We start from the raw sequence: 22,433 nt of genomic DNA on the forward strand, positions 1-22,433 counted from the left end.
GTTTAAAAATATCATCCGTCAGCCTCAGTCACACTTAGTGGAATATTTTCCAATGATTGCTTTTACACTAATGAGGGGCTACGTTAGCCAAACACATATTCCCTATGTGATTTAAGTCTGTTTGTTTGCTTGTTGCTCTCTAAATGTGGGGGGATTTGTTTTGTTTTTTTAGCACTTGAGACACATTTTAAGGTTTTAACTTAACACTACATTACTAGAATTACATTCAATGCCACATTTACTAACCGTGTGGAGTATTTATATTACTGTTGCATGACAGCAATGGCACAAGTACTACAATCAAGCACAATTTTCAGCTGTTTCCATCTTCTGCTTCTTTATACTTATACTCCACCACAATTCACAGGGAAATGTTACTTTTTAATGTAGTACATCTATGTGAAATAGAGTATTTTTACATTGCGGTATTGCAATGTTTAATTAAATTAAATGATGTGACTGCTTCTTCTTTCACCACTGCATCAATCAGGGCTATACAGTATTTTTTTATAAATGTTACATAACGTGTGTCTGACTGTATAAAATATCTTTCCCAGATTGTACAAGAAACATAATTAATCTGTTACTGCTGAATATTGTTGGATACATGATAGTCCTTGGAAAGTCTGGAATACGATGCATTCATTATTCATTGTAGAATATGATTGCGCTGTTATGCACATCAGCACTGGAGTTATCGGGGTTGTTACCTTAAAAGCATCTTGCAGGCTCGACAGTTGGTGTTCTTATCAAATGTGTGCATTTGGAAGTTATGCTGATTGGCTGTGGCTCTCTCCGGCTTGATGTTGGACCTGGAAGTAAATCATAATGAATTGGACAGTTTATTTGATTTCGCGATGAGGGAGATTTATTTCTCTGGTGTTTAATTCACGGGATTAGCCAACACACAGACCATCTGGTTAGTTTATCCCAATATGGTTCCTTAATTGAATTTCCAGGGACGTTACCAACCCTACCATGTATATCATACTCACATGGCCATTTCAAACTGCTCCATCCACTTCCTCTTTGTCTCCTCAGTTTTACAAAAGAACTGGAAGCCCTGCTTCCCTTGCAGGTGGATCAGGTAGAAACCGTACGACCACTGGAGAGAAAAAGTGAGTGAGGAACAGATGGGCAGAGATATACAGTATGTGGATGGCAATGACAGAGAAAGGCAAAGAAGCTTGTGAAGCCTGTTTTCTTTTTATATAAATATGTACAGAAGCATACTGAAAATACGATCACATTTAATTTGTAACTAAAAGATGCTCCACATGCTTTGGCGATGCATCTGACCAAAAGCTTAAGAGCCAATCATAGAGCCGGTGGGTGCACGTGCAACCCCAAAAAACACCACTGCCAAAAATAGGCCACTATGAGAAGATGAGTCAAATAAAGGGGTCACTTGAGCTTACCATTTTTCCACTTGACTGGTAAGCATGCAAAAAGAAAAGACAGCAGAGAAAGACCGAGTTACACATGCAAACATGGACAGACACATGCAGATTCAAAAACAAAAAAAGCCATGTTAGACCTGTGGCACAATGCACTGCAATGCGATTTCATGAATCCTAAATGAGCTTCATTGCATTTACATGGGTTTTCAAGCATGGGCGAGCACAATGCATATCTGACACTTCAATGCATTACTCATAAATTCCATATCTGAAAGTACCATCAACAACGTCCTTTAGCTCAAGGGCAACATTGGTAATGATTACACAGGTTGTTTTATCACCTACTCTAGCAAGGCTGCCTCGACAAACGGTTCTGCTTTTCTTTTCTTTTTTTCAAACTAAAAGGAAGATTCTTACCTTTTTCATGTCCCTGTTGTTCATGGGGTCGTCCGACATTTTATATGACTGCAGCTCAATAATCTCTTTGAGTTCATAGCTATAGCCTTTCCTCTTGCAGACAATGACCACTTTATCAAACAGGAATATATACCTGAAGACATACATACACATTCAATGTTAATGTGCTGTGAGAATATGTCATTATTGGCATTGGGTTGCTTTAATTCTCATATCCTTTGGGTAGATTTTTTTTCTTAAGTGTTTGGACTCACCGGTCCTGTTTTGTTCGGTTGACGATGGAGCACACCTTCAGCTCTCCGTCTATCTTTGGCCTCCCGTACTCTTCCAGTTTCACCTGCTGCTTAGGTCACAAAGACACACAGAATGTCAATCCACTGCATACTATGGCTTCTAAATTTAATGAGAACCCATGATTAATTCAGCTACACTTAAATTTCAGAGAGAATTGAAATAAGTATGTAATGAATGATACAATTCTGAAACTATTCAGTCCCACTTCAGTTACTTTTTCACTCTCCTAATCCAAATTTCAAGTTTTTTACTGTATCTATGGCACATGTACATTACAAGGCCAAAATAAATTCAGTGACTTTTTGCACCTCTGTAGGAAACAACAGAAGAAGAGAGGAAGTAAAGAGAGAGCATAGTGACAGAAAAACACATATTAATAATATTATGGGAAATTAACATCAGTCTGAAATGTACATCATTTATCTTATTCATGTTCTGCAACACTAAATGATTTATTGGGGACATTATATTAGCAGAGGAAAGACAATATGGATGTTTTTGAAGAATGGGTTAAGGCTCTGTGATGCTTAGTGACTAATCACACTGACAAACTTTGAATTCCAGCCTTGTGATAATTAGTGCCGGTGTATTACCATACACAAAAAAAATTCTGTGCAAAACTTCTGTAAAGATATCAAATCTAGCATTAAAAATGACAATAGAAAATTGGATTTTAAATGATACATGATTTACAAAAGAATTATTATTTTATGTTATTTACCAAATGATAATGTGATTAAATGTCACTGCTGGCAATCCAAAATAGAACGTTAAGATGCATTTCAGATTTTTACTAGAACACTGAAGTAATAGGTTGACATTTTTGACCGATACCACTCTCATATCTGTCCGTTATATGATACTACAGCCAGCAGCCACTTAGCTTAGCTTAGCATAAAGACTGGAAGCATGGGGAAATAGCTAGCCTGGCTCCGTCCAAAAGGTGCCAGGCAAAGACACCGAAGTCTGCTGGTTGCTGCTCTGGGGCATAAAAGATATTCCAAAACCTAACCCTTCGTAACATAGTAACGGATTTGTACAGGTCAAATAAAAAGATAAAACTGTTTCATTAGTGAGCTTTAGTGGTGCTGGTTGGTCAATCTCTAGACTAGCAGTTTCCAGTCTTTGTGATAAGCTAACCTAACTAGCTGGACTCTAGTCAAGAAAGCAAATAAGCTTTTTTCCCAAAATGACCAACTATTCCTTTAAAAATGTGTTCCTAAATAAACAAAGAATGTAAATTTAGAAACCACATCCTCAATTATAAACTAATACTATTATACATATATATACATTTAAAAACTTGTCTGATTTTCTTATACAGGACTGTGTGGGTGTGGTTTGATTAGATTTGATTGACAGTGTATCATCAGGCAACATGACAGTGTTTCTGCAGGTTTCACAAAGTCAAATTTAAGACTTTTGAAGACCTTTTGAAGACTATTATGAATGAAATTTAAGACCTATATCACAACATTTAAGTACAACGAAATGCAGAGTCACAAAAGTACTTGCAAAGTAAATAAATATATTCAAATTGAATAAAAGCGACACGGAGTAATAATAATTTGTACATGTACAGCAAATTATAATTGGACTATCGAAAAGAAGAACTACAACACCATGGAATAAAAAAAAAAAGACCTGTGTCCCTAAATTTAAGACCTAGAACACAATACTTTATTTAAGACTTTTTAGGGCCTACAATTTTGAAAATCTAGACTTTTTAAGACCACCAGAAACCATGCATGAGCATCTGACATCGGAGTCCAATTTTTATATTGTTATAATAAATAGTAATAACACATCAAATTCATATAGCGCTTTTCTAGGTACTCAAAGTTGCTTTACTTCTAATTTCATATCAGTAAAAAGAGCACCAATAGAAATTTCTCATGTGAAATAACACACATGGCGGATAAAAGCATGTCCATGTGAGATCCCGTCACCAACAGTATAGTAAGTAGCTGATTTAAAAAATGTGTTTTCAAGGCTTAAATAATAGATTAAGTCAAAGAATTTAAAAACTAATTTCTCCTACATGAAAAAGTAGTGATAGATGACATCACAGTACTTACAAGATTTTCTATTGAACTTTGGAATTCGCTGATTTTCTTCAGTGTCTCATTGTCCCTCTTGACTTCGTTGATGTACATGGCCAGGTCCTAAGAGAGCAAGGCAGCCTTTAAACCTTGATATGACACCTGTCATATCCTATTCAATTACGGTCCTTTGAGCCACAGTAGTTGTATGAAACAATGTATACAGCTTTGGCTTGGAGCCCTGCAACGTTTTTATGTAATCTTAAAGCTCACTCATGAACACACCGACCTGCATAGCCTCCAGAGCCTCCTTGAGTTGTTGTCTCTCTGGTCGGTCCGCTGAGTGACTTAATAGTTCCTGTCAAGGAAGATTCATGTTATTATTATTTTGTAAAAAATGTAATTGAGAAAGGAAAAAAAATCCAGCGCAGATGTCTTTAACAAAATCTGGAACGCACAACATACTTTATTAATATGTATGATGTTAACATTGAATCATATATTTATGAGAGGGATTTGCTGTGTGAGATGTTTAGCTGCTCTTTACTGTGATTGTGGGTGTCACACTGATGTGGCTGATAATACGTTGCATCTGAGCACCACAAACAGCAACATACATACAAATTAAAGACAAGAGGAAGCCGGAGAGATTGCTAACTAGCCTCCAGGTCTGACAGTAAATGTATTGCCCCCTGCAATCAATAACAAATATGTTACATTGTTTTGAACTGCCTTTTTCACCGACTTATTGGAGTGATTTATAAAACGCTGTAGAGCCGTGGTGAGAAAAAGAAATCTGATCAAATCTGTTATTCTTTTTTTTTTTAAATAAAAATGAAATTGTGCCAGCTGTCCAAGGCAGATCCATCAGTAGTGTCCTAAGTTTTTTTTTATATCTATCTAAAAGTATTATATGATGTGCTGCACTTTGTTTGACTTAGAATGTAGCATCTATATTTCTAACTAGCTTTTTTTTTCTTCTCTTAGTTATATTCTTTTTTTGTGATATTTTCCAATTTGTACCTATTTGGAATATAGATATGTTAATGGAGATTTTGACTTGTTATAGCAGGAAAAAAGGACTAATGTAATAAATGCGCTTTCAAAATGTCTACCTCCCTTGACAAAGCTATTATTTCCTTGTCACCCCTCATTTCTGTCACTGCTAACTCTTTAACCTGCAAGCAATTAGCCTCAGCCCCCCCCCCACCACACACACACACTCACACACACACACACAAGCTCAACCAAGATACAAGTACTGCTATGGGCCTCATTTGACCTAAATTCGCTTTATGTGTTTTTATGTAAGTGACTTCCTGACTCAGCAGATCTTTTTAATGCCATGGTCTTGTTACTTTTGCGTGACCGGCCAGTGACAACATGCTGCTGTACAACTCAGCAATGTGATCACCTGGGTTCATAAAAACACTGCAGATTCATCAAATATACACACCCTGCTTGAACAGAATTACTTCTGAATTCCCTTTATTTTAGAGTGCAGCTATGGTACATACAAGATGAAGAGAGCATAGTATTCCCACCATGACCACATAGGGAAACACTACTGTGATGATACAGTATCTATGCAACATCAACTGACGATGTGCCCTTAGGCATTACTGGAGACACGCACACAGAAACTGGACTTGTCAGTCTGACATGCCCCCAAGGCAACAGCATACAGCTGCGTTTTCTGCAAAGCTGTTGGAAGCAGTGAAATGAGGTGCATTTAATTGGATTAGCACGCAGTCGATTTGACCTCAGTGTCTTGCTAAGACGCCTGCAGAGGTTCGATTCAAACCAATAGACAAAGTCGCAGCGCTCTCTGTGTAGTCCCACAATCACCTGAAGCAAACACTCTCCTCCACATTATGCACAGCATCATAAACTCATATGCTCGTCCATAAATGAGATGCAATGTCAATAAATTATGGGGAATGTTACAGTGGCCAGCTTGTTTTACCCGCCAGGAGGAGAGTTCCAGGAAGAAATACTGGCTCGGAGGTGAGTGGTCAGAAGATACATTTGCATATCAGAGCATCGGTGCGTGGTTGCAAATAATGATTATAGCTACGGGCAGCTTATTATTTCTAATCAACAGTTTAAAAAAAACCCTAATGGAATCCTGTTTCTAAGAAAGTTGCAAAGTGTTTAACAAATAGAAAGTAAAGTGTAAAATAGCAATTTTCCCATTCCATCTGCTTCAATTATCTAAGTGATGAAGACTGTGCTTCTCTAAGACGTGTCTAACATCCAACCATAGACATTGAAAGAACTATAGAGCAATCAAAGATGCAATGAATGTGTTCTGAAAGCAAATGATGGTCCTACTCCAAATGAGGTGCGCTACGTCGGTATATATTATTGGTTTAATTTTCTTTATCTTCTCTGTGTAGGATTAAACTGAGTAAAAATGACTGTATTGTGGGTTTTTGCAGTTATGAGATGCCTCCTACCTTCAGTAGTAGGTGATATTTCAGCACCCTCTGCATAGGAACCACCAGAAGATCCTGCAGCTTGAACTTCCCTTCCTGCACTTTCATAGTACATTCCTGTGGAACGCCAACACAAGCAGCAGGGCAGTTATTACACATTGCATAATGCCGCATCGGACATTTCCTACTAACAAGCATTCATTAATTGTTTAATAATGCATTGAGTCTTGTTGCATTGCTGTGTTTGCTTCCATACATTCACGGGGCATTCCATTAAAAACAAGGCCAGTTTATTCTTTTGGTGGAAACTAAAGCTCTGGCCGTGCCAGCCATTTGTGACGCAATTACCCTGCATGCTGACTGGGAAATTCCTCTGACTAATGAATACATTTCTATAAACTATGCACTGGCTCCTTTTGTTAGTATCATCCTATAAGATTCCTTCACAGTGGTGAGAGTGTAGGCGTCTCTTTATTCAGTTTCTATAAATGTGCAGCAACAGGGACAGCTTATCCCTCTTTACAAACAAGGTTTTTGTGTATATAGACAGTGAGAAAAGCTTTTCTGCCCTGTTACAAAGCTCTTCTATTTTGAGAGAGCCTATCTCAGTGGCAACTACTCGGGCTATAATCACCTAATTTTCTGTCAACAGTTTCAAGAGCCATTTCTCTGGCCATGCAAAGTGCTGATGTGCCTTAATCCCATTACTACAGGAGTGCATTAGCCTTCTTCTATAATCAGTTGGAGAAGATCAGAGAATAATAGTAGCGAGGGAGGTCTTGCAGCAGAAATGGACTCTGACCATCACACAGATTCAAATCTTAAATGGGATACAACTTTTTAAGTTTGTAGATTTCACAAGACCTTTTTAAAGCCAGTCACTACAAATCCACTATTCGGAACACTATACACTCGCCTATATAGACGAGTAATACTGAATCATGTTCAGTAAAACAGAATATGAATTAAACAGCTCTGAGGGCATATTTGCACATCACACGCCTTTCTGATTTCATCTCAATTTGTGCATGACCATGGCAAATTTGGACCACATTAATGAATTTATTTTAGTCAGTAGTTATTCAATGTCATAGTTTATTCAACAGTACATTTTACTTTCATATTTGTTTAATGATTTTCTAAGAAATGTCAGATTCAGCAGTATTTCATTGGGAAATGTGCATAATTGCTCATGGAACATGGTTGCATTGTTTTAGAAGGTTGTCTTGTTTGAAAATCTTCAACCCCATAGCCACACTGAGATCTATCTTTGTTGAAAATGAGTTTATCGGTTGCAAAACTGTAGGAAACTGATGGTTCAGAAGAAACCCACAAAAGTGGTTTAATACAACTTGTTTTTGTTATATAGTTGCAATACTGAAGGTGGTACTAATGCAGTTTAGAAGCAAGATAAGCATTTGCATCACACAAGTACTAGTGCTGCAAGTATTTTCACTATGGATTAATATGGTATTCAATTAAATTCAATCTTCACATTTCTGTTATATGAAATAACAAAAATGACTATCACATAAAACAGAAAAAACAGCCAATCATTACATTTGAGAAGCTTGAACCAGCAAATGTTTGGTAAGTGGGCTTGGTAAAATTAGTGAAAGGATTCTTCTGCATTCCTCTGTCTTGTGGCTTCAAATGTTTTGGTCAGGTATCATTCTGGCAGTAAATCCCCTGGCTCATACTATCTAAAAAAAATAATCACATAATCCTTTTAAAGATTACATATCTCAGGTCTAAAAGAAGCCAGATGTGTTGAACCCTACCTGCTCACTTATTTGTATTCGGTCAGAAAAGTGATTCACTGCCTTCACTGTGATGTATTGGTTTCACAGAAATGCACTAAATCAGTGGGATGTCATCTGTTTGTGGTGAGTGGTGAAGGACATTACCTCCACTTTAATCTTGATGTCCTCTCGTGTTGCTATTAGCTCATCCAGTGTCTTCTGGGCGTTCTCCATGTGGCTGCAGTACTGACCGTAGATCAACAACCTAACGAAGGACACAACAACAACAACAACAACAACAACAACTGTTAATCTAAATACACTGTCACAGCTCACCATCTTTTATGGGACGTAGAGAGGAAATTCAAAAATTGTTGATTCATGTTTGACCATGGCTCCTTCTGCCAGGTCTGTTCACATCATGCTACAAAAAGACAAACTACATCCCACTTTGGTCACATTTATTATGTCTGTACATTAAAAAAGCCTGGACAGTGAGGTGGGAACAGTCCACACATCTCACTGTGTTTCATTAAAACATACCCATCTATTACACAATACTTGTTTATTCCTAAAAGTAAAGCAAGCTGTAAAAGAAAATCTGAGTAAAGACCCAATATGGTCTATCAATCAAAAGCATTGAAAATACAAGTATGTTCAGTCTCTGGTTTGCAGATTACATTTAATTTTTTAGCAGTTAACTACATTGACTTCCAAAAGGTCCTTTGCTGCTGAACACATTTTACAAATGTTCGAGTTGGATGAAACATCCATGTCTGTTAAGAGAAATTCACAGCTGAGATTTTGATTCAGATATTTCCTGCTTGTTCTCTGTGAGTACAGGAACATTTGAAGAAATGTGAGCTCATGAAAACCTGTTCAGCCTAGTGTATGGTTACAAATCTATATTTAGGCTTAATTAGGGCTAATGAGGCTCTTTTCAAAAGGTTGGACATATATCATATCTTTTTAAAAACAGGAAGACAACTGAGATTGCTGTTTGAGTCCACAATTAGCTGTGAACTGGTTAGTGCCCTTCAGCAAAGTACCGCACATTAATTTCAATATTACTAACCCAATTTGAAAGGTCAGCCTCAGAGTCATTTGGCACTATAGGGGGCAGATAAATGAATATTTGAACAAGTGTAGTATGATTAGGAATATACTGTAAGTGAATAACATGAATATGTAATGACTGGATTCCGATCCCAGGGCAATGTTTGGAAGGGCTGCATCCTCTTGCCAATAACCTGTAATCACAGAGCACTAATGAAAGATGCTGCTTTATATCAGCTGCTGTGCAGAGTTCCTCTTCTCAGCGTGTGAGAAAAAAAAAACAACTCTATATTTCAAGTGAGGCTGTGAGAGCTGTGTTCATTAGATATTACAATGGGACCCTGACAAAGATCTGTGGGTTTATGTGGGAGGGAGTTCAAAGTCATGCTGCCTGGAGGATGCCACTGCAAGTGGCACACATTCCTCTCGCTCAAACTATGAGTCAAAGTAGGGCATTGGCACAGCTGGTATAGTGTTAATCCCCCCCTTGGCACACCAGTCTCTTAATCTGAATCTTGAGTGGGTGAGGCGGTGCAGAGAGCTGGCACCCAGAAGTCTAATCAAGCCTCTGATAGATCTGTAGTCATGTTTCCATCTAATTGTCAAGAAAATTGTATGCAAACTTTTAAAATGTCGCAAAAAAGAAAAAAAAAGAAAATGTGAATTAGAAGCATTTCCATCAACTGGTTTAGAGCGAATAAACTAGCCTACGCAAAGCGTAGTTTTGTCACACCGCACATCCCACATCGCAAACCAGCTTGCTAAATCAAAGAGCTTAGAAGCTAAGTTCTTTGGCTAAATGGAGAGAGGTAGCATTGTATAAGTTTGCCACCTTTCAAGCTGTTGAACCAATTCGGAAATTTACCCGACATGGCTGAGACACAGGTAATAGTGCACCACAACTCCACTACGCACCTTGTGCCACAAGTGTACGACGCAGTGGATGGGACCCATATCCTGATCCTTCCCCCATCCGATGGATACCGGGACTATCGTCATGTGAGTTACATGTTCGCTATGTCACAACTTATTCGGAAAAGCTGTTTCCTCCCATTCTCCCATTTTGCGCATTAACTCCACAAAAACCACTTCAAGTGAGCATAAAAACTTTTTTGCAAATTTGAGAAAGTTTGGCCGTTTACATCAACTTTTTCTAATGCGATACTTCAAAATATGCATAAAAATACATTGATGGAAACATGACTTGTTACGCAGACAAGAGCAGCACTGCAAACAGGCTGAGCAGGGGACGTTTTTATGATGGGGCAATGGAAATTATGTGCTTAATTTTAAGTTTCATATACATAAGACTCACTATGTTGAACATATTTTCAATGACAAATACCCATATGTTTATAAAAGCAGCTAATCAGTTTGAACAAATTTTTACTTGCCAAACATTTGCTGGTTCCAGCTTCTCAAATGTGATGATTTGCGCATACAACTATTTTTACATTATACAGACTTAACGATTCTCAAGAAAAAAATAGCAGATTAATTGATAATGAAAATGATGGTTGGTTACAGCCCAACAGATAATCTTTGCAAATAAGTAACACTGGTTAAACTATAGTGGGGTGGTTGCCACTATGATGGTATTTTTTTGCAAATGGCATTTTTTTGCAAATGGCATTTTTTTTTGCAAATGGTATTTTTTTAAATCCACTTTTCTGTTAGCAAACATTAGCTGGATGTTACTGACAAACTGACATTATCTCAACATCTTTTCTACTTGTGTAGCTGTTACACAATTTTTAGCCTTGACCATGATCCTGCAATTGACACAGTTGTTCAATATATGTTATGTTGCTTTAAAGTATGGTTAATTAAAAAAATTAGGAAATGTCCAACCTTTAAGGACTACAATTTTCTTTGTGAATGAATAATGTATCGTACATAAATAAATGTTCTTCCTTAAAATACAGGGGGCATAAGTATATGTAAATGTACTGTTCTTATATAGCGCTTTTCTAGTCTCAATGACTACTGAAAGCACTTTAACATTGTACAGGAACCATTCACCATTCACACACATTCATACACTGTGGCCGAGGCTGCCGTACAAGGTGCCACCTGCTCATCAGATAATCATTCACACACATTTACACTCCGATGCACAGCATCGGGGGCAACTCGGGGTTCAGTGTCTTGCCCAAGGACACTTCGACATGGGACTGCAAGGCCAAGGATCGAACCACCAACCTTCTGATTGGCAGGCAACCGCTGTAACACTCACATAGAGGCAGGCAGATTTTTATTTTTAAAGGCCAGTTATTTCATGGATCCAGGATAATATGCATCCTGATGAAGTTCCCCTGGCCTTTGGAATTAAATAGCCCCACATCATCACATAGAGATTGGCATGGTTTTATTTTCCAGAAAGTCTAATAGTTGGTTTGATTTGCATTGATAGATGATTTTATGGACGGTACCCCATGTCTCTAGGTATGGCAAAGGGTATGTGATGATGTGGGGCTATTTTAATTCCAAAGGCCAAGGGAACTTTATCAGGATGCATAGTATCCTGGATCCATGAAATAACTGGCCTTTAAAAATAAAAATCTGCCTGCCTCTATAGGAATTTAACATAGAGGTGTCTATACTTATGCCCCCTGTATTTTAAGGAAGAACATTTATTTATTCACAATACATTAGTCATTCAAAACGAAAATGTGTGTCCTTAAAGGTTGGATTTTTCCTAATTTCTTTAATTAAGCCATTAAGATCAATTTCCAAAAGCTGATTTTTTTTATTCCTCTTTTTAGTCAACATGGGTTCCTAAACTCATGAGCAGCACTGTATGTCAGACCCATTCATTGGTTGATCATGATCTGCTCTACAAAGATCTACCGATGATGATCCCTGTAGCTTCACTGGAGCCCAGGTGCAGTTCTGACTACAGCCCCACCACAGTGAGGCCCCTAGCCTGGTTAAACCGGCCCTGGGTTAACAAGCCCTCTGATTAAGACTTGATGCACACTCGGAGAGACAGCTCCCCTCAGCTCCTACCCCTCCAGGAAGACAAAGTGATTGAGATTAATGGGGGCCCTGATCAATTATAAGACAGCAGGCAGACTGTGCAGCGTAGCGAGGATCCATGGGCACCAGAGACACCCATCATATAGTACCTTATCGTGACAGGGATGCAAAGGGCTCAAGCTTCTGGTGTGAATGTGGGAATCATTATAGCAGTTTAGGAGTTAGAGTGACAGAAGATATTACTAGCAGCCATGAGTAGAAAAGAGTAAAGATCCACAAATTTAATGCAAACCAGCTACTTCTGAGGTTAGAAATGGTCAATGTTCTTCTTAAGGAACTTGTACAATGAGTGAAGGCTAGATCTTGGAGTTTGCTTGAATGCTCATTTATATTAATCAGTGTGTGGTCTTAATAAGGAACATTTACTCAAAGGGGCTGAAATTATGTTTCTCTCACAGCCATGGCAAGTGGCTAAGTGAATGAAAAATGATTCACCTTTGCTTATCTGGCCGTTTTTTTAAAAGAAAGCCATGCTTTAGTGTATGTGTGTCTTTTCATGTGCACCACTGTGTGCCTGGAGCAAGAAGCTCGTTGTCCACTGCCTGCCCTGAGGCAAGTTTCCACTTGTAGTAAACAAACCCATGTCCAAGCAGACAGCCAGCACCATGATACTGTAATGAGATGACAACTTTAGCCTCTTGAAGTTTTGTTTCTCAGCAACCAATTCTGATAAATCCACTATACGCTACCTGCTCAGCACCAAACGGCAGCCATACAAAGTTAACGACTAGCTGGTAAAGAAAGTGGAACATTTAGCAGCTACAGAGCCAGGTGATACTGTCAGGAGATGGTGGAAAACTGTATAGGTGCATATTGGACTTTCATTCAACTCTATATGAATGCTAATGTTACCACGTGTCAGCCCGATGTATAAATAGGCAACTGTTTCGTAAAATGTCAGCCATTACATCAAATGGCGTTAATGTCATATAAATGACATTGATTGAGAAAGAAATAAAAAAAAAACAAGGAAAGCAAACATATCACACCCAAGGTCACTAAATTACACACAACTAGTCAAACAATAACTGGATCTTTGGACACCATGTTGTGTGGAAACAAATTGTATATTTACACCTATAATAACAGCCTTTTATCTGAGACTTGAGAGGCTAGTCAGAGGCTTGGTCCTCTTCACTGAGACAGGCAGTGGAACAAAAGGGCTGATGAGAAAACACACAAACTGCATACACCCACTCTTGGCCCAGTCATCCATAATTAATCCGTGGCACAGTGATAAGTACAGTCCTTACTTACACCCCACGTCTGAACACATCGCTGTGGGAGGTAACGGCTAATCATTTCCTGCTTTCTCCTTGTATCTCTGCTTGAATCTTTGCAATATAAAATACCATTTTGTACACAAGATAAAAAATAAATAACTCATGATGCCGTATCTTAATTAAATGGCAAATATTAAATTGGATAGTCCAAGCTAAGGAAGCTCTGTATCAGCCTTTTCCAAAATAGCTAAAGCAACTTTGAACATCTTCCATCTCAGAGCTTCAAACCTAGAATAAAATGATCACAGCATTACTCTAACATATCATGCAGAATATTCAAACAGTTATAAAGCCAAACAATCACAGTGCCTGTGGTTTGATGTGGGTACTTGTTTGCCTTATAATGCATTTGAGCAAATGTTTTTTCCCCTCATAACTAAATCTGAATCAGGTACAATTTCTTTGGCGGGCCGATGAGGGGGGGGATCATATGCACGAGGAGACAACAAAGACAAAGTTGTCCCGGTCGCTGAGCCAGCAGGATGGGGCCATTACAAGGCACCCTGTGGGTTTTTTCAGGAAAACAAACAAAAGTTATGTTTAAATTCAGTGTTACTTATCAAAACATATTGTGTGTACTGAGGTTCAACAAAAGTGTTGAAAGAATGTCCTTCCTCGTCTTTCCTTTCCTTCCTTCCACAGATTTCTTTGAAGCATTTTTACATTAATGTAAACTAGCTTGAACTCTCGTTTTGTGAGCATGCACTAGACCAGTGGTTCTCAACCTTTTTTGTGCCAGCGCACCCCTATCCATTATCCAGGTCCCTAACGCCCCCCCATTAAATATGATGTATGTTAATTGCCCTGAATATTAATGATTACGCCCTAATATAGGCCTATTATTGTTGTTACTATTGTTATCAAAACTAATCAAAAATTCAAATTGAATGACAAAACAACACATGTATTAGTTTCCCAGGTATCAAAAAAGCCATGTGAATAGAAATATATATTTACAGGTTTTTAAAAAATGTAATTAAATTCAAATTAAATAACAGCAGCCAATCTAGCCAAGACTAGATAACATTCAAACTATAATTAGGTATTATCAAAAGGCCTGCTGCATGGTGTGAACCTCAGCACCTTTATAAGATGACTATAATTTGAATGTCCTTTTTTGTTTGTGAAGTGACCTTGGGTGTCATGAAATGCGCTTTAAATTAAATGTATTATTATTATTACTACAAACACTAACAGTAGCCAATCAGAAACAGCTAGCAATTTAACATTCAAATCTAGTTTTCATTCAAACTTCATTCATTCAAATCTAAAATCGAATTGTTCCAACGGAAAACAAGCTGGCACTTATTAAAGGGTAAAAGCCATAGACAGTATATAATGGACCAATAGACCCCATTGCTCTGGACGGAGACCAGTGAAGGCTATTAGACATAGACAGTATATAATGGACCAATAGACCCCGTTGCTCTGGACGGAGACCAGTGAAGGCTATTAGAAGCACTTTTCCGGTGATGGCCAGCTTTACTGCGCAGCCTCCAACTGAGAGAATGTGACGTGAGCAACGTGTCTGAAAGTTGGAAGTCTTCTGGTAGCTGTGCCAAGAGAAATCTCAATCATTCCCAATCTTACAGATACGGAGACTGTAGGTGGATGTAAGGAGATAACATGGGCACAGGCTAATTATTGCTAACTAACATGCTAGTTAACATTAGTAATTAAACCTAAACAGCTCATGTAAGTCGAAACTGCCTGCGAGCTTCTCCTGTACTATACGGTAATTCCTCTACTATGCGACAGTAAGTCACTTGGTTATGACACAATCGTTAGCTTATTTTTACAAAAGCGTCTGCTACGGAGCCATAACGTGAGGTACAAGGTAATGGAGCCTTTTATACATTGTCGTGTTTCTTTGGAACTAAACAATGGACAAATAGAGTCTTCAAACATTTCTCATGTAAAGTTATTTGCAGTCAAGTGACGTAAAAAAAAAATGGCAATCAGCGGAATGCTAACAGGAGGTGATGGCCAGTTAGCAACAAAATGGCGCCATGATGGCTCAAGTTCTGAAGCAAAGCTTACCCCCTTGGTAAAAGCAGAAGACGCACTGACGCACGCACACAGAAAAGTATTTTGGTGATGACAAACGACTTGAAGAACGACACCTACTGCCGAATGGAAATAAGTTTACAACCTTGAAAGTTAGTGAGAGCCGTTTTTTAGGGTTAGAAGAGTCTAGATTTTCTATTGCCTGTCTTGCGAGTAAATAGCAGAAATAAACGTTTGGAGAAAATGCAACCCCACGTGGAGGTACTGTATGTGAGAGTCCCGTACAGTAAACGGTAACATCACTGCCTCTATCGCTTCCATAAGAAAGTTTTAAAACACCAAACGCAAGCCCTCAACTGGCCGGGAGTGTATGGAACAGCTAAATGTTTGCTAAACAACAAAGCACAGTCAATCTTCTTCTTCTTCTTCTTCTTTAGAGTTTAACGGCAGTTGGCATCCAAGTCGTTGCATTACTGCCTCCTATTGACAATTTCTCAATATCTTATTTATTCAGACCAATACACTACAATTTCCTAAAAACACCAGTACCTTTCAAAAACGCAAATAGATATTTCCGTCCATTCATAATAACACCACTTTCAAGGACATCTGTAATCCTGAGTTCACCTAAACCTAATTTCCGTAGTCCAGCAAACATAACCTCTCTTTCTCGGACATATTTCCTGCATGACATTAATACATGCTCCACTGTCTCCATTACCTCACATACATTGCACAGGCCAGTCGGATGTTTCCCTAATATAAAAAGTGTACCATTTAATCTACTGTGACCTATTCTCAGCCTACTGACAATTACTTGTTCTTGTCGGTTAAACCCACTGTAACTCATCCCTCCTTGACCTACCTTAGCCTGAATCATATGCAATTTCCTCCCCTTATTTCCACCATCCCAATACTGTTGCCACTGTCTGGAAATTTCTTCCCACACAATGCTTTTCCCCTCTGACTTTGATAGTTTAGTATTCAGTTCCACAGCACCCTTCTTAACCGCCTCCTTTGCCAATTTATCCACTCGCTCATTACCTGGTATTCCTGCATGAGCAGGAACCCACATGAACACCACATTCACACCCTGATCAACAAACCTTGAATTTGTTAACAAAATTTCATACACAATTTCTTGGTGATTCCTGGCTGATCCTGACTTGAGACTCGACAGCGCTGACACTGAGTCACTACAAATGAGTACATTGCGCATCATCACCTCTTCCACCCATCGTACAGCTAACAAAATACCTAACAATTCAACAGCATACACACTTAAATAGTCTGAGGTTTTCCTACTGACTCCAGTCTGATAACTGGGAATCACCACTGCAGCCCCCGTTGCCCCTGTCAGTAAATCTTTTGATCCATCAGTAAAAACCTGTACATACCCACCATAATTTCTATCTCTATAATCGTAATATTCTTGAACTATGTCAACTATCTTATTCTTGCGCTTAATATTCAACAACTCCAGGTCTACACAAGCAATATTCAGCATCCAGGCTGGCATCACAGGCCACAGAACAGTTGAGCAAAATTCATCTGCTCTGCTATTTCCTCACCTATCCATCCAAAACTTGCCTTTCTCTCTTTACCCCTCTCCCAGCAATTCTCCAATACCCTCTTTGTAGGATGCCAGACATCATGGCCTTTTAAATTTATCCAATAATTGGCCATAAGCTGTTTCCTACGGAGCCACAACGGCATTTCACCTGCCTCAACTTGCAAAGCACAAACTGGAGCAGTTTTCATCGACCCCAAACAAATCCTCAGTGCACGGGCCTGAATAACAGAATACAAGAATACAACAGGACGTCGCGGCGATTGCTTTTTTTCTTTTCTTATCTGAACGCAGCTTCACTAGTAGCTACAGAGCTCATTTAAGATGATGCTCTTACGTCCCGTTTCCATGAAGGCAGCACGGAGCTGCGCCAAACAAAGCTGACAGAAGCACAGAAAAGTTAGGATACCCGTCTAGTCCAGTCGCAGTGCTGTAAACTGGCAGGTTTTAATGTTGCAGACCACTTATTTTTTTAGTAGTTTAAGTGTAAACATGTATTATTGTGAATCTTTGGTTTAAACTAGCTTTCAAATAAGTGCCCCCCAAGGGCACCTCAACGCCCCCCATCATCTTCTGAACGCCCCCTGGGGGGCGGTACCGCCCCCGTTGAGAAACACTGCACTAGACAAACAAAACGCGGACCGACTGTTAAAGAAACTGATCCACAGCTTAACTAGAGAAACTCCACAGGGAACCTTAAAGTTCAAAATGTAAACTTGCAAACAAAAGCTGACGTTATTTTCTCTTAGAGACAAAATAGTAAAATGTTCACTCATGCCATTATAAAATCTACTGCAGACCAAATTTGAAAAAGAAGTTTGCGAATAGGCAGGCGGAAAAGGAAAAAGAGAAGCTGCACAGCAACCATTACACGACAGAGTTGTTTGAGACAGCGGAGAAGTTGCCGGTGCAGTAAAAACTGGCTTGTTTGTATTCTTTTCAGGGCCAGTGATATCGCCCTGCTCTGCTGGCCCCTTTCATAATTAGGATGCTGTTGTGCATGTTTTTTCTTAGAAAATGCAATTTTGAGTAACTGCGCCCTGGGCCTTCACCCCCACCCACGTGGAGCCCTGCGAGCAGAACCAATCTCCAAGTAAACCAGAAGTGACAGGTCTGTGGAGCCAGCTAATATTCTCTGACACATGGCATTGGGACCCCCTCACCTCCACTCAACATATCCAGCACACAGCAAATGGAGGAGAACATAAAGCAAAGACCTCCAATAAAGAGGCTCATAGTGAAGCCATGATTAGGCACTGCAAGGATATCAGGGAGCCAGATTACTCTGGAAATGACTTGGGGAATGTTGCAAATGAGGATATCAACAAGAGGGTACTTAGATGCCCATTACGTTTATAGACCTTCTTTTGAGCGCACTTTTCCATGCAGCCCGGTTCTGCTTGTTTAAGAATTGAGAAGTAGTCGAGATAAACTAGTGACATTTTCAGCGTGGCATTCAGATCAATGAAAAATAGAACAAAAAAAAAGCTTTTCATTTTTTGCACCAACGTAAGAAAAAAAAAGATACAAGCACATTGTTGTAAAGGTCACAGGGACTTACAAGCATAGATAACCAAATTAATTATGCAGAGCCAGGTCTTCAGGAAAATCGCTGAAAGATGCCTGATGAGAGCGGTGCTGTGCGAGTCCAAATCCCCTGGTCACTGTTGCCTATTGCCACAGAGAGAAAAGACACCGCAGTGGCTCATAATGAGCCAGGTATACATGTCAATCACATGCAGAGCGTCAAAGCCTGTGACGCACAGAATCTGCAAATCTAATGAACCATTTTCTCAAAATAACCCTGCTTCGCATTTCTGAGAATGTTGCTAGAGATAAATATTAACAATGAGCGGTATGTCATCAGCAAATTTGTGTATGAATCAAAGGTAAATGTTAGATATTTCTGTCAGAAATAGAAGGTTAAAATCCATTACAAAACAACCAGGACTATATGCAGACTTTTTGTATAGGGCTCGGTTTTCAAGGTTTGGTCCCCTTAGTTCCAATGAATGAGAATCTTTAATCTCAAAGCCCCCCCAAAAGAGCTTAAATCACTAGAATACTCATACAACAGTGTTGTGAATGGAACTGTGGAAACTACTATTTTTCCTTAACTCTCTTCCTGTATTTTTCCCGTTTCATTTTCTCCATGTGAATCCTCTGGCCTTTAATGAGACAACCTCCCAGTTCTTCACAGGGACCTTTGGCTAGCTGGACCTTATCTGTGATTGCGTGCAAATGAAGATTTCCAACCACTGCAGAATCAGATAAGAGTACGAGCTAAACTAGGAAGCAGATACAGGAGTTTGTGCATGCGTGCATGTTTGAGATAGAGGGAGAGAGTATGTGCCTGCCTCTGTCTATTAGCAGGAACAGAGTCTCTAGTGTCACACCAACTTTGTGTTACAAGGCCCTCTAGGCTTAAGGAAGAGGCCTGCGATGAGGTTATTACTTATGCAAACTGACGTCGCCCATGGAAATACTGGGACTGCCTGTTTTAAGTTGGAAAGATGAGGAAGAGGGAAAATGTGTGCTATCAGGATCACCTGGGCGGAAGAATATAATGCATGCTTATGTATGCAAGAACAGGTACACGCACACACGCAGTGAAGTGTGACTCACTTTTGCAGTAATGGGTGTATCATTCGAGGAGAGTGGCATATCCATAGCTGTGTATGGAATCATGACTGAGGCCAGAACCTATCATCCCCATCATTACCATTACCTATGAAGCAGCCACACTTAGCACAACAGGGAGGCAAATAACTGCTCCCCTCAAGGATGCAAATTATCCACATGTTGCTCAGCAGCTGGGCAAGATGAAGATCCATCTGAGAGAAAACCCAGTTTGTCAATAACCCTCAGCATTCTCGGTTCAGGGCGTTTCTAATCCCCACACCACAGAAATATCCTTCTTAACAAGTCGTTCTGTCTATAATTAAGCCCTCAAACATTAGTTTCTTGAAAACAAGTGAAACAATCTGTCGTGCAGTAGGAATATTTCAACTTGTGCAGTAAGAATATTTCAACTTGTGAAATGAAATGCTCTTATTTTAAGAACGTTTGATCTTGAAACAGAACGGACAAGGCAGGTGGCTGCACTGGACTTGATGAACATTAATCCTAATTTCAGCAAATACTTGGTTGATTTGCAGAAATGGGGTCAAATTATTCTCACTGCATGTCGAGATTTTGTCACCTGTTTTAAGAAGAAAAAATAAATATTACAGACTAAATTTACTGGAAGAGAAGGAAGAATCCATTTGGCAAATCAAATAGTAATCAAATAGTTCAGTATCAAATCCAGGCTATGCGGGAATCTGAGTTTAGAGACAATGAACTACAAATGCAAAGAACATGCTATATAACACAGAGAATGATGTGGTAGTGTAAGAGGAGACACCACTGTAGAGGAATATAACTGTGACAAGCAAATGCAGTCTTGAGTGGATATACTCTGAGTGCTTTGGTTGAATGCGGAACAATTGGTCACATGCTCTATCAGCTTTTTCCTCTAACATGTTTTGTTTTAATTGACTTATTCTTTGAACACTAATCCCAGCAATCCTCTGACCGATCTGCTGACACTCAACATGATGCAGCCTCCTGGATTTGAAAGGGCAGAAAAAAAGGCAGCTTCCTCTCAACTACAAGTGGATTTTAACAGTCTATGTAAGCCCCAGCCTCAAAAAAGCACAAAACATACAGATTTCTGCTTACTGACCTTTCCTTGAAGTCGAGGAAGATCTTCCCCAGGCCGCTTCCTCCAGTGACCATGTTCAGGTCGATGGCTCGCAGAAGAGCAAAGTGGACTTTGATTACATCCTGAGGCAATATCACAATCAACATTAGAATCTAACCAAATCTAACCTATCTAATCCTTTATACAGAGTTACATACATAGATAGAACCATATCTATTTCCTAGGATATACAGTACATTAGGTATGCAATGATACATGTATTCATCCCGACACATTTCTTACATATTGGCTAGGAATGCCCTATGACTCAAATGATTACAGCTGTCTGAGTCTTATGCAGTCTAATTACAGTCTGTTTTGGCATATGGAGAAGCTAAATACAAAATCTAAGTTTGTTGTTGGTGTATCAATTGTTGCTCGTTTAACACTGCTATAGTAGTAAAAGGCTAAGGCTGGCCTTATTCAACATTTTCCTTATTGCCAACACGTGCCATGAAGAGATGTAAAGAACCCTAATTGGTTAATCATAGGATCCCAGGATTCAAGCATATGCTCAAAGTCCTTGCTATAATGTTCATATTAGGTGTTAGCTTTTTCGTATTAGCTCAGTCAGTGGGGACTTGGCTTGACTAGAGAGTCACTGGTTCAAGTACCCTTACAAACCAAGTATGGAGCGTAGACTGGCAGCTGGAGAAGTTGGCTGAGCCTGGGCTACTCCCTTAAAAAGTAATAAGTTTAAAGTTTAATAGAAAAATGTTTATGTTGCTTTTTGTTGATTGATTATTGACCAAGTTGTACAACTAGAATTAGAGCCCATATGCCACAGCAAAGGTTTTCAAAAAAAAAGATGAAAGGAAATTGAATATTTTGTTTCCCCCCACTGTGATGAAACATTGAACCGTGACATCAAAATCCCACTGCGTAACAAAGCGTGAATTTTGCATACTGTTACACCCATAAAAAAATGTACATTCAACACGTCATGTCATTCATTCAGCCATCCATACACATATTGAATTATTCACTTGATGTGCAACACATCCAGGCGTGCTGTATAGACATTGTTTTCTTCGCTTGGGCGGTTACTCACCTCAAGATTGACAAAGATAGCCTCCATGTCCTGTGGACTCAAGACTTGCTTCAAGGGGATCATGTAATTCTAAAGAGAAACAACAGACAAATCAGTCAACAGAGTAAATATGACTGAAGTCCCTCTTTAAAAAAAACTGTAAAAACTGTAACTCAGAGTTTTTCATGTCAAAAATGTATTGCTAAAAAGAAATAAAGCTCTGGCTAAGCTTTAAGCAGATATGTAGGGATACATTTGAAGGACAGCGCAACTTAAAGTTAACTGCAGCAACAAAGAAAATCAATACCAATCTACACTTGATGGAGCCCAAATATTGTGGTTCACAGGGCTGAAGTTATTTCATTTAAGG

General features: G+C 39.1%; 1 protein-coding gene across 6 annotated transcripts in view; it reads right to left on the reverse strand.

Annotated features, from left to right (window-relative positions):
• The window catches only part of vav2 (vav 2 guanine nucleotide exchange factor), a 228,663-nt gene that overhangs the window by 16,151 nt on the left and 190,079 nt on the right, over nucleotides 1–22,433 (reverse strand). For 2 of the 6 annotated variants that reach the window (XM_028601189.1, XM_028601186.1), the window contains exons 7-17: nucleotides 22,085–22,153; nucleotides 21,016–21,116; nucleotides 8,499–8,598; nucleotides 6,613–6,708; nucleotides 4,443–4,511; nucleotides 4,190–4,276; nucleotides 2,072–2,160; nucleotides 1,818–1,950; nucleotides 1,419–1,433; nucleotides 996–1,105; nucleotides 711–812 (exon numbers count right to left, since the gene is read on the reverse strand). In XM_028601189.1, the coding sequence (XP_028456990.1) occupies nucleotides 711–812; nucleotides 996–1,105; nucleotides 1,419–1,433; nucleotides 1,818–1,950; nucleotides 2,072–2,160; nucleotides 4,190–4,276; nucleotides 4,443–4,511; nucleotides 6,613–6,708; nucleotides 8,499–8,598; nucleotides 21,016–21,116; nucleotides 22,085–22,153 (971 nt within the window). The remainder of the gene's footprint in view (nucleotides 1–710; nucleotides 813–995; nucleotides 1,106–1,418; nucleotides 1,434–1,817; nucleotides 1,951–2,071; nucleotides 2,161–4,189; nucleotides 4,277–4,442; nucleotides 4,512–6,612; nucleotides 6,709–8,498; nucleotides 8,599–21,015; nucleotides 21,117–22,084; nucleotides 22,154–22,433) is intronic. The other 4 variants (XM_028601191.1, XM_028601190.1, XM_028601192.1 and 1 more) reach the window with 3 other exon arrangements.

This window comes from Perca flavescens, chromosome 16, assembly GCF_004354835.1.
Source record: "Perca flavescens isolate YP-PL-M2 chromosome 16, PFLA_1.0, whole genome shotgun sequence".
In the NCBI taxonomy this organism is placed as follows: Eukaryota; Metazoa; Chordata; class Actinopteri; order Perciformes; family Percidae; genus Perca; species Perca flavescens.